Here is a 12,035-nt window from a genome sequence, read left to right as displayed (position 1 = left end):
TTACTCACCCAGAGACTGGACAGATGTTTCCCCTGCCTGATCCAGGAGGATGTTCTGTAGCTGGCTGATGGCTTCAGCCTCCGCCCCATCATCCACCTCCTTCAGCATCCCTGTTTTTGAATAAATTAATGAATATTTTCAGTTTTCTAACAGAGGACGTTCTGGAGCTGGCTGTTTTTGAAAAATAAATTAATATTCTGAATTTTCTAACATTAAAATCAGAGCTCTCTAACACAGCACTTCAAATTTAATGTATTTTTTTGTAGAATTTTCCTTTATTCGTTTGCAGTTCATTTTATTTGAAGATTTTATCATTTATTTTTTCAAATCTTTTTTCAGTCCCTTTTCAGTGTGAATTGTATTTAACTTTGTACTTTAAATATTATTAGCATATTATTATTTATTTATTTATTTTTTACTCACCCAGAGACTGGCCAGAAGTTTCCCCTGCCTGATCCAGGAGGACGTTCTGGAGCTGGTTGATGGCTTCAGCCTCCGCCCCATCATCCACCTCCTTCAGCATCCCTGTTTTACAATAAATTAATATTCTCAGTTTTCTAATAGCAAAATCAGAGCTCTCTAACACAGCACATCAAATAATTTTGGCATTTTATAATTTATGTTCTTTGCTCACCCAGAGGCAGGTCGTTCTTTTCTCCTGTCTCTTCCAGGAGGACGTTCTGGAGCTGGCTGATGGCTTCAGCCTCCGCCCCATCATCCACCTCCTTCAGCATCCCTGTTTTACAATAAATAATATTCTCAGTTTTCTAACAGTAAAATCAGAGCTCTCTAACACAGCACCTCAAATTTTCTTGATGTTAGTTTATGGCATTTCAGTTTCCTTTATTTTCTCACATTTCATTTAATGTAAGTTTGTATGATTTACTTCTGCAAATCCTCACATCACTTTGTCAGTGTAAATTGTATTTAATGTTGTTATTGAAATATTTTGGCATTATTTATGTTCTTTACTCACCCAGAGACGGGCCAGAAGTTTCCCCTGACTGATCCAGGAGGACGTTCTCGAGCTGGCTGATGGCTTCAGCCTCCGCCCCATCATCCACCTCCTTCAGCATCCCTGTTTTTGAATAAATTAATGAATATTTTCAATTTTCTAACAGCAAAATCAGAGCTCTCTAACACAGCACTTCAAATAATTTTGGCATTTTATAATTTATGTTCTTTACTCACCCAGAGGCAGGTCGATCTTTTCTTCTGTCTCTTCCAGGAGGACGTTCTGGAGCTGGCTGATGGCTTCAGCCTCCGCCCCATCATCCACCTCCTTCAGCATCCCTGTTTTTAAAAAATAAATTAATATTCTCAGTTTTCTAACAGAAAAATCAGAGCTCTCTAACACAGCACCTCAAATTTTCTTGATGGTTCTTTTGTAGCATTTCAGTTTCCTTTATTTTCTCACATTTCATTTAATTTAGTGTAAGTTTGTATGAATTTCTTTTGCAAATCTGTACATCACTTTGTCATGTGAATGGTAATTAACGTTGTAATTGAAATTTAGGCATATTATAATTTATTTTCTTTACTTACCCAGAGGCAGGTCGATCATTTCCCCTGACTGATCCAGGAGGACGTTCAGGAGCTGGTTGATGGCTTCAGCCTCCGCCCCATCATCCACCTCTTTCAGCATCCCTGTTATAAATATTGTAATTTAATATTGCAATATTCAGGTTTTATCCTTTGTTTTTAAAGCTCTTCATGGGCGCAGCCCGTCTTTATTGCACATTAACTCTGGTTGTGTAAATCTGTACAGCACTTTATCAGTGTAAAGGGTATTTAAATGTGTAACACAAATGCTATTTCCTCACTGGAAGTTAATTTCTTTACTCACCCAGAGGCAGGTTGATCTCGTCGCTTATCTCCTCCAGGAGGACGGTCAGGAAATCATTAAAGGCTTCAGCCTCAGCTTCAGCGTCGGCACTCATCACGATCTCCCCACTTTCTCCTGCTGAAACAAAACATTTCAATTTAAAACTTAACATTTTCTAACTCTAGTTTAACTTCAAATATTTTGAGCATTACAGCATCTTGTTAAGAATAGAGGGTTGATATAGATATAACTGTTTTGCATTTTGTCTGAAATTATTCTGAGATTATATTTTTTGCTCACCCAGAGACTGGCCATTGGATTCCTCTGTCTCATCCAGGAGGACGTTCATCAGTTCACTGATGGCTTCAGCCTCCGCTCCATCATCCACCTCTTTCAGCTTCTCTGTTTCTGAATAAGTTAATATTGTCAGTTTTCTAACAGCACGAATACCAGTGAACCACAAGAACTGAACTAATATCAGCAGGTACATTACTGACATCATTACATGATATTAATATTAATACCTGCTTTGTTGTCCTGGAACTTTCTGTAATTGATCTTTCTGCCTCTGCCTCGTGTTCCTCTCCTGGTCCTTTTCTTTTTCTCGTCTCCTTTCCTGGTGCTTTCAGCAGGCTCATCCGTCTCGTTGGTGTTTACTACATCATTAGAAAATAATAAATCAACAATGTCACAGTCTTAAACAATACTATTATTGACACTTACTGGTTATTAATAATACTTATTATCAGTGAAAGATGAATGCAGTGTTTTTTTATTCATTTGTATTCATTTTTTGTTTGTTTACTTACTTATTTCTTTGAGTAGTTGATGTTCGAAGGGATTGTGTGAGATTTATTTTATAGTTAAAGAGGTATATCAGTGTGAGTGATTGCTCCTACTCACCCAGAGATGTGCTGTTCTCTGTTTCACTGTCTTCCTGCTTTCTTTCTTCAGCAGCAGCTGCAGGTTCAGCTTCAGGTTCAGCTTCAGCTTCAGCCTCAACTACAGCTTCAGGTTCAGGTTCAGCTTCAGGTTCAGCCTCCACTACAGCTTCAGGTTCAGGTTCAGCTTCAGGTTCAGCTTCAGGTTCAGCTTCAGCTTCAGCCTCCACTACAGCTTCAGGTTTAGCTTCAACCTCAGGTTCAGCGTCAGCCTCCGCTACAGCTTCAGGTTCAGGTTCAGCTTCAGCTTCAGGTTCAGCTTCAGCTTCAGCTTCAGCCTCAACAACAGCTTCAGCTTCAGCTTCAACCTCAGCATCAGGTTGAGCGTCAGCTTCAGCCTCCACTACAGCTTCAGGTTCAGCGTCAGCTTCAGCCTCAACTACAGCTTCAGCTTCAACCTCAGGTTCAGCGTTAGCTTCAGCCTCAACTACAGCTTCAAGTTCAGCTTCAGCTTCTTCTGAAAGAAAAAAATGTCACATGATTCCCAATTAAATCTTGATATAATGTTTAGATTGTATTAATTGAGGCAGATAAAGTGTTTCGCTTCAGTTCCTCATTTAGGTTAGGTTCAACTTTATTGTCATTGTCAGAGTACGAGTACAGAGATGACGAAATGCAGTCAGCATCCAACCAGTAGTGCAAATAACAAATAAGGTAAAATGAGGTAACAAGGTCATGGTGCAGTAAGTTAACAGTGTACAGTGTAGAGGTAAAGGTAAACAATATGATGCATAACCAGTAATGCAAATGGCAATCAAGTTAAATGGAATAAATAAGAATTCTGGTGCAGTTAGTTGAGATAAACAGTATACAGGTGGAGGTAAGCAGCATGATGCATGCAATATGATGCAGTGGACACATACAGTGGATAAAAATGCAGATGTGCAAATAGCAATAATGTGCAAATAACAGTCTGATATAAGTAATAGTAATAATAATGACAGATAGTGCAGTAAAGTGCAAGTACTTGCAAATAATTCCAGATAACAGTGGTGTCTGATGCTAATGTTTAGTTATTAGGTGGAGCCTGGCAGTTAACGCTTAGAAGCAGAGTTCAGCATCAGTACAGCGGAAGGGAAAAAACTGTCCATGAGTCTATATTTAATTTAATATCAGGAGTTCTCCAGGTACATTACTGACATCATGACATGATATTAATATTAATACCTGCTTTGTTGTCATGGAACTTTTTGTAATTTATTTTCCTTCCTTTGCCTCGTGTTCCTCTCCTGCTCCTTTTCTTTTTCTCCTTTCCATTCCTGGTGTTTTCAGCAGGCTTCTCTGTATTATTCAATTTTACTACATCATTAGAAAATAATGTATAATGTCACAATAATAATATTATTATTGTTACTATAATATTATTGTATCTGTGTGAGTGATTGCTCCTACTCACCCAGAGATGTGCTGTTCTCTGTTTCAGTGTCTTCTTCCTTTCTTTTTTCACGGTCAGCTTCAACCTCAGCTTCATCCTCAGGATTAGCTTCAACCTCGGCTTCAGCCTCAGCTTCAACCTCAGCTTCATCCTCAGGATTAGCTTCAACCGCAGCTTCAGCCTCAGCCTCAGCTTCAGCGTCAGCTTTAACCTCAATTTCAGCATCAGCAACAGCTTCAGCCCCAGCCTCAAACTTAGCTTCAGTCTCAGCCTCAAACTCAGCGTCAGCTTCAACCCCAGCCTCGGCTTCAGCCTCAGTTTCAATCTCAGTTTTAGACTCAGCTTCAGCATCAGCTTCAACCTTATCTTCAACAGCAGCTTCAGCAACAGCTTTACTCTCTGCTTCAGCCTCGTCTTCTTCTGAAAGAAAAGTCACAGGATTCACAATTAAAACTTGATATAAGGTTTAGATTGTATTAATTGAGGCAGATAAAGTGTTTCACTTCAGTTCCTCATTTAATTTAATATCAGCAGTTCTTCAGGTACATTACTGACATCATGACATGATATTAATATTAATACCTGCTTTGTTGTCCTGGAACTTTTTGTAATTTATTTTCCTTCCTTTGCCTCGTGTTCCTCTCCTGCTCCTTTTCTTTTTCTCCTTCCCATTCCCGGTGTTTTCAGTAGGTTTCTCTGTATTATTGAAGTTTACTACATCATTAGAAAATGTATTATAATAATAATATAAAGTACAATGTCACAATTATTATTGTTATTATTATTATCATTATCATTATTATTATTATTATTATTATTATTATTATTATTGCACTCACCCAGAGATGTGCTGTTCTGTATTTCAGCGTCTTCTGCCTTTCTTTTTTCATCAGCATCAACCTCAGCTTCAACCTTGGCTTCAGCTTCTATGTATAATGTCACAATCATAAATATTATTATTATTGCCAGTTTTAGTGAACTTACATTTTCATAATTACAATTTCACTTATAATGTTTTTTTAAGTGACTTATAGTCTGATCCAGTTTAACGTCCACTAGCTGTACTGCAGCCTCAGCTTTTATTTATTTATTGGTTTATTTGAGGAGTCATTTGGAGGGATTGTGTGACATTTCTTTTACAGTTAAAGAGGTAGATCAGTGTTTTAAAGTTCAAATATTTAAAATATTTTATCATCTTGTTAAGAATATAGGGTTAGTAGATATGCAGTATTATTTTTATTAATATGAGTTACCGGTGTTAATTACCACAGAAATATTAATATGAGGGTTTTTGTCATTTTGTCAGAAATTATTGTGAGATTATATTTTTTTCTTCACCCAGTGGCAGGTCGATTGTTCCCTCTTCCTCATCCAAGACCTGACTGATGGCTTCATCCTCTTCCTCTGCTCCAGCATCCACCTCTTTCAGGACCTCTGTTTTATAAAATATTATTTGTATATTTCATTAAGTGGTGACATTTTCATGTTATTGACTTTCCTTCTCATTATTCTTATTCCTCCTATCATTCTCCATACAATAATAACTCACTGATTGAGGGGTCATTGGTCTCAGGGTCGTAGATGAAAATCCCCATCAGTACCCTAACGGCCTTAGTGCGGATCTGTTCTCCTGTAATATGAATGTTAAGGGCTTCAGCTTCAGATTCTGTCTTCAGCACCTTCAGCATTTATCTCAGTAACATTGTCAGTTTTCCATATCAGTTCTTTACTCACTCAGTTGTTTGTCATTTGCTTCAAGATCCTCGAAGAAACTGGCCATCAGTTCCTGAGCCTCAGCTTCAGCCTTAGCTCTTGTCCTCTGGCTCATCTTTTCTCCTGAAACAAGAGCTTTTTTTTTATTAAAACGTAAATTATTATTATTTATTTTTCATTAAAAATTATTAAAGTCGACGTTTACAACCTTATCGTGTTAAGAAGCAGTAAATGAGTAGTATATCTGGGGCACTATGAAGTGTTAAGACGTGATGTTTAGAAGTCAGTGTTGAGCTTCTTAAACTGCTGTTTTATTATTAATATCAACAACACATTATTAACAATATATTAACAATATTATATTAACAATAATATCAACAGTTACTCAACTTTGTGCTTTTCAATTTGGTTCTTTGTTCATTTTGTACATTTACTCACTCAGATTCTGGCTGGTGGTCATCTCAGTGGCATCCACAAAGATATCCATTAGCTTGGTTATCTCTCTCGTGTGGTCCAAAAAAGTCAGTAACAGATTTGTCTCCAGTAGAAATGCCGCGATTCTCTTCAGCGTCTTTTGCTGCGATCCTCTTCAGCGTCTTTTGCTGCGATCCTCTTCAGTGGCTTAACGTGGTCTGAAGTGAACGGTCAGTGTGACTGAAAAATGCAGCTCACCATTATGACGTCATAATGTAGAAAAATTCGGTCACTAAATTCTACTTTGGGTTCTGCCTCCACAAAAACAAGCCAATTTTCATATGTACACATTTCAGTTGTGCAATAGTGTATTTAATAATCTATTTTACACACTAAATTTAGCTTTTTTGCCATTTTAGTAGTCACATCTGTATTTGCAAATAGATCTGACCGATATACAAAATCACTGCCACACATTTTCACTCCCTTCTCATCTTACACACAAACACATCTGGAGTTTTTAATAGTTTTCACTCATGTACTGAAGAATGAATATGCAATATTAACTTGTTTTTCACACTAAACAGACTGAAACACAAATTTTATGTTTTTAAACCTTTCAAGAAAACACAATGTCTCTGTCTTATAGATTGATAATATTCGAGTGCCGTGTGTCCAGATCCAGAGAGAAACCTCTCCTCATGATAAGTAGGCGTAACTTATGTTTTGGACTTTCCCACTACTTTTACATAACAGCCTACTGATCCAAAAGGTGTTTTAAACATAGTTTAATCCTATTCATAGTGTTTCTCAGGATGTGGGCTGTAACAAATTGTCTCTTCTATGATAAAACATGCGAGAAGCTATAAATTAACAGCACCAGCACGTTTCTATCTGCTTTATTTTCCTGCATTTCATGTTTGTGACACACACGGCGATATGATCACTTTATTTTATTATGAAACGCATTTACAGAAAACTAAACTCTTTGTTTTTCTTCTAACGGGCTCCCAGTGAAGACAATATGCAGCTGATGTAAACCCAAGTATCCATCATTCAGTGATTACTGGACACATTTTATTAATCCTGACCACCTCTCTTACAACTGTTAATTTATGAGAAATAATGCTTCTTCAACACTTTTAAAAACTGCTTAAAAAAACTAAATACAATGAGGAATAAATACTCCAATACAGCACATCATCATCTGAATATACCAAGAGCAAATTTCATACATTTCTGCCTTCATCAGTATCAAAACTAACTCTCAACAGTGGCGCAAACCTGTCGCGCTGGCATCAGTGTGTAAAACATAAGGAAGCAGACAGTCTGCTAAACCCAGGACTGGAGCTGACGTGAGTTTCTCCATCATGAGCTGAATGGCTTCCTGGCAGTGTTCAGTCCACCTGTCCCCTAAAGTGCTAACCTCGAGCTAGAAAACTCCCCCTTCAATAAATCATTTAGAGGCCTGATGATGCGAGAGTAATCACGTACAAAGCTGCGATAACAGCCAGAGGAACCTAGGAAACACCTCAATTCCCTGAATGTCTGCGGACGCGGCCGTATCTCTCATATAACGGCAGAGTTTCTGTCTGGACCAGGCTGAATGCCCTCAGCACAAATCATAGCCAAGGTATTTCCATTTTTAGTCTTCATACTCAAAGGTTATTCAGTGAAGTTTAGTCCACTCCAGTCCACGTGGCTGAAGTGGGCTTCTTATTCACCAGCTTCTTATTCAGATTTTTCTTTGCACCTTAAAAGAACCAGGACTTACAATCTCATGCCTGTGGATGGCACCATAAAGTGCAATAAAATCACTTCTACAAATCAGTGAACTCTGAAAAAGAACCCACTCTTCATACACACTTTTAAATACTTTTACAATTTATGCACTATAAAATACAAATTATCCCTGTTAGTTACTCACATGGTTTAATCTGGTTTCCCTGACGGGACTGATTCATACTTATTGTGTTCTACTGTGGTTCTATGTTTGTTTTGTTTTATAAAAAAGTGGTTGCTATGTGGTTCTGTTGTACTCAATTTTCTACATTTTTTTCATTTTTTCTTTTAACCTGCACAGAGGCTTTATGGGCCATGTGTGGGGCCGAGTGGGACAGCCCAAACCCAGCCCACAGTGGTCTGTGAGCATGTTGTGGGCCCACAATGGGTCCCACTGGGGGCCACCTCTAGTTAGTGTACTATGCAGAAAGACAGGCTCGGTCACCATCATCTTTATTGTATGGAAAAAAGATGTAATGTAAATGAATGGTGACTGAGCCTGTTATTCTGCCTAACATCTCCTTTTGTGTTCCGCAGAAGAACGAAAGTCATATGAGTTTGGACCGACATGTGGGTGAGTAAATGACGGCATACTTTTTTTGTGAACTCTCCCTTTTTCCATATGGTGAACAATCCCATATTATAATACTACATGAAGTTTGTAATTGATTGCAGTCTGCATCTTAAGCCATCAGCGCGTTTCCTCTCTTTAGGTCGTACAGATAGAAGCACCTTCCCTGGCCGGATTCCCTAGGAATACCAAGTGGGCACATTAGGATGAGCCAGTGGTTCCTGGAGGCACACCACCAGTACATGTCTTGGACATCTCACAGATCTGACACACCCATTTAAGGTCTTGGTGTAATAAGGTACTGTTTGTGTGCCTCAAGGAACAGGGTTAGGAAAGCATTAATCATTTATCTTGTTCTTAAAAAATCTTTGGAAAATTCACTTAAACTTACCATTGTTCTGGGTTTTTGCCAGCTGTGCTCAGTTTCAGTACAGCTGTGAACTGGAGGAACAGCACTGATGCCACGCTGAGAGCAGTGTGCTGCTTGGTACAGTAGTGCAATAATGTGGTTGCACGGTGCTGTCTCAGCAACACAGGAACACCTCCATTGGGACAGAATGACAGGGTTGGAGTCATTTAACACAATCTGTAAAGATATTTAAACAATGACAAAAATAATAAATTAATGACCCAAAGGACAGGATATATGCATGAACAAGAAGACAAGATGACCTTCTTTCCCTCTAAAGTACTACTGAATGGCCTTGTCATGCCTGACAGCGCTCAATGAATCAGTCGGCAAAAATCACTTCCTGCGCAGCACAGGAAACTCCGGTGGCCAACGAGACTGAATACGGAAGCGACCGTGCATAGAGTCTATTGTCCAAGTTCATCACTTCAGTATTTAGCTTGGAAAATATTTATTAGGCCGGAAGTAGATAGTTGAAAGAGTAACACTTTACAGCAAGATTTCCCAAACTGGGATTCGTGAGTTTATGAAAAGCTAATAATTAAATCATAAATTGTAAAGTTAAAGTACATACATTTAAAATAAAAACAATCAAAACTTACCAAAAAATATGAAATATTTCATTTGTTTACCTGAATGTCATGTGACTATTAACTGACATCAGAGAGTCATGAACATTGTGCGAATGTGTTGTTAAATTACTGAAATAATAACGTAAAATCTCAGGGATACTTCAGGTGAATATTTTAGGTCAAAGGGGTTGAGCTGATAAAAAGTTTGGGAATCTCTGCTTTACAACAAGGTTCCACTGCTGCTATCTACTGGGCATTTCTTTTCACACTGCTGGGGTAATTCTTATTCCATCTAGTTGTGGGGAATTTTACTCAAAGAATTCATAGAACCTGTTAATTATTAGATTACCCAGTACAATTTCTCACTGAGCTATGACTGGCCATTGGAAGAGATGCTAACTACAGCTCGGCTGCCAGAACGGCAGCAGCAACAGCTACAACCGCACCATCTCTTACGTTAGTGCTTTTGTAACACCTAACTTATGTTTAAGAACTCTGCAGCATCTCGTCTTAATCTCCATCAAGAGTTTCCCGCTGCAAGCACGAGAGTGTGAGACGGCTCGTATAATATATTTTATAATTTTGATAAAGTAATAAACAGATGGAGAGAGGCAGTAGTGCTCAGATTTAGATTCAAATTACAGCCCTGCTGAAAAAAAACAACAGAAACATCACCGAGGCCCGGGTTCGATTCACAATAAAATACACTATATGAGCACAAAGTTAGGTGAACGTAATTATTTAAGTACACTGTATGAACACCAAGTTAACTGAACTTAACCATTTAAGTACAGTCTACATGAGCATCAAGTTAAGTGAACTTAAATATACAAGTTTTGGGAAACCTGTTTTTCCCCCCACTTTCCTTGCACATGCACAACCATACACAGTACGACTTGCAGTGAAATACTTTATACAACTGTTCTGGCATAAAATAAGAAAATATAGAAAAATATGAAATATACAGAAAAAAAATATATATGAAGGGATTAAAAAAAGTGTATAAGAATATATAGATGGATATATGGATGGTGGCAGCAGCAGTCTGACAGTATAGATATAAAGTGCGGATATGTGCAGTTTGTGCGCTGTAATGTGCAATAATGTGCAATCTGCAATAAATGCAATACTAAATACTAAATTGCAATACTAAAATAAATTAGTAATATTATGTAATGTAGATGTAAATGGAAATTGGGTGTTTGTAGGAGATGGAGTACGGATGGAGATTACAGCAGTAGAAATTTCAACAGGGATGTATATAATTTGTGGGTCTTTTTTTAGTCATATTTTTCATTTACCTCAAGCCCAGAATTTTTTAATTGACATGAATAAATAAATAAAATAAATGAAATAAAGGTGGGGATGAATGCATAAAATAAAAATAAGTAAATTAATCGATTATTAATACTATTCATATATGATTTTCCATTCATATCTCATTAATAAACAATTAATAAATTAAAAAAGGAGCAACAAGGTAACTAGTAAAAGACCTGGTTCTAACTGAGGCCTCAACCTAGGACTGTAAATCTCCAAAAGTAATGTGTTTAAACTCACCGCAAATAAGACTGTTTTTGCACTTTATATCGAGGAGATCAACACAGCATGAAGATGAAAAAAATAAAAGAGTTCTGATTGATGCTTAACAAGACTGTGGGGATGGCCTTTATCTATATATAGTCTTTATTTGCCTCTTTGTCAGCCATCCAAGAAGAACCATGTTGGGAGCCAGCTCTTCGCCATTGTCACCGGCAAGAAGTTTGTCCACTAACTCCTGAGGGTCAGGTTCGTGTCTTAGAAAAGACAGGGGAGTTTATACCAGCTGGGTCACTTAAATTTGTTAAGGTTACTGGCCCCAGAGTCCCCTACACATCATCAACCACTATGTTGTTGGAGCCTGGGGGCTCTGACCTTGCCCCTGGTCTGTTGTTGTCCCCAGCCTTAGTCAGTGTTTTCAATGGTGTGACTTATGTCCCTGTAGTCAATGTGGGGGCCACAGGAGCTACTGTCCATCCAAAACAAGTGTTGGGGATGTTACACTCAGTCACAGGCATAGATGGGCAACAGCTTAGTTTTGAGGGGGAGAGTGAAGAGGTTACTCGTGTTGGCATGCATTCTATAAGGGGGCCACCAGCCTCAGTCTCAGAAACCATCACAGCTCTCCAATGGCCAGGGCTTTCACCGGCAGAAGAGAAACAGGTGAGAGAACTTTTAGGGAAGTATAGCAATGTGTTCGCTAGGCACATTGCTATGGTTCGATGTGCTCTTAGATGATGCTCCAGTTCGACAGAGATATATACGAATACCACCCACTCAGTGGCAGGCTGTAAAGGATCATATTAAGCAGCTCCTTGAAAGTAAAGTTATCAGGGAGAGTAGCAGCCCCTACGCATCACCTATTGTCCTGGTGCAAAAGAAGTCTGGACAGCT

General features: G+C 38.3%; 1 protein-coding gene across 1 annotated transcript; it reads right to left on the bottom strand.

The window, feature by feature from the left end:
• Nucleotides 1-905: 905 nt before the first annotated feature.
• On the bottom strand, nucleotides 906-5,971 carry LOC128320997 (translation initiation factor IF-2-like). The gene is made up of 10 exons (XM_053241490.1): nucleotides 5,876-5,971; nucleotides 5,691-5,771; nucleotides 5,480-5,575; nucleotides 4,214-4,561; nucleotides 2,350-2,481; nucleotides 2,126-2,233; nucleotides 1,847-1,963; nucleotides 1,546-1,647; nucleotides 1,192-1,293; nucleotides 906-1,078 (listed from the first exon to the last, which is right to left on the bottom strand). The coding sequence occupies exons 1-10, from the start codon at nucleotides 5,967-5,969 to the stop codon at nucleotides 969-971; spliced, it is 1,290 nt and encodes a 429-aa protein (XP_053097465.1). The 5' UTR covers nucleotides 5,970-5,971; the 3' UTR covers nucleotides 906-968.
• Nucleotides 5,972-12,035: the final 6,064 nt, after the last annotated feature.

This window comes from Pangasianodon hypophthalmus, chromosome 17 (assembly GCF_027358585.1).
Source record: "Pangasianodon hypophthalmus isolate fPanHyp1 chromosome 17, fPanHyp1.pri, whole genome shotgun sequence".
NCBI classification, from domain to species: Eukaryota; Metazoa; Chordata; class Actinopteri; order Siluriformes; family Pangasiidae; genus Pangasianodon; species Pangasianodon hypophthalmus.
Note: the sequence above shows the minus strand (reverse complement) of the source record. Positions and strands in the feature narration are given on the sequence as shown.

What these genes read in the sequence shown, in the direction of transcription:
- LOC128320997 (XM_053241490.1), bottom strand. Translation starts at nt 5,969, where the DNA reads ATGAGCCAGAGGACAAGAGCTAAGGCTGAAGCTGAGGCTCAGGAACTG. An exon ending in AACAATCGACCTGCCACTGG is followed by an intron (nt 4,562 to 5,479) that starts GTGAAGAAAAAA and finishes CTTTTCTTTCAG; the next exon opens with AAGAAGACGAGGCTGAAGCA. An exon ending in GTTCCAGGACAACAAAGCAG is followed by an intron (nt 2,234 to 2,349) that starts GTATTAATATTA and finishes TAACTTATTCAG; the next exon opens with AAACAGAGAAGCTGAAAGAG.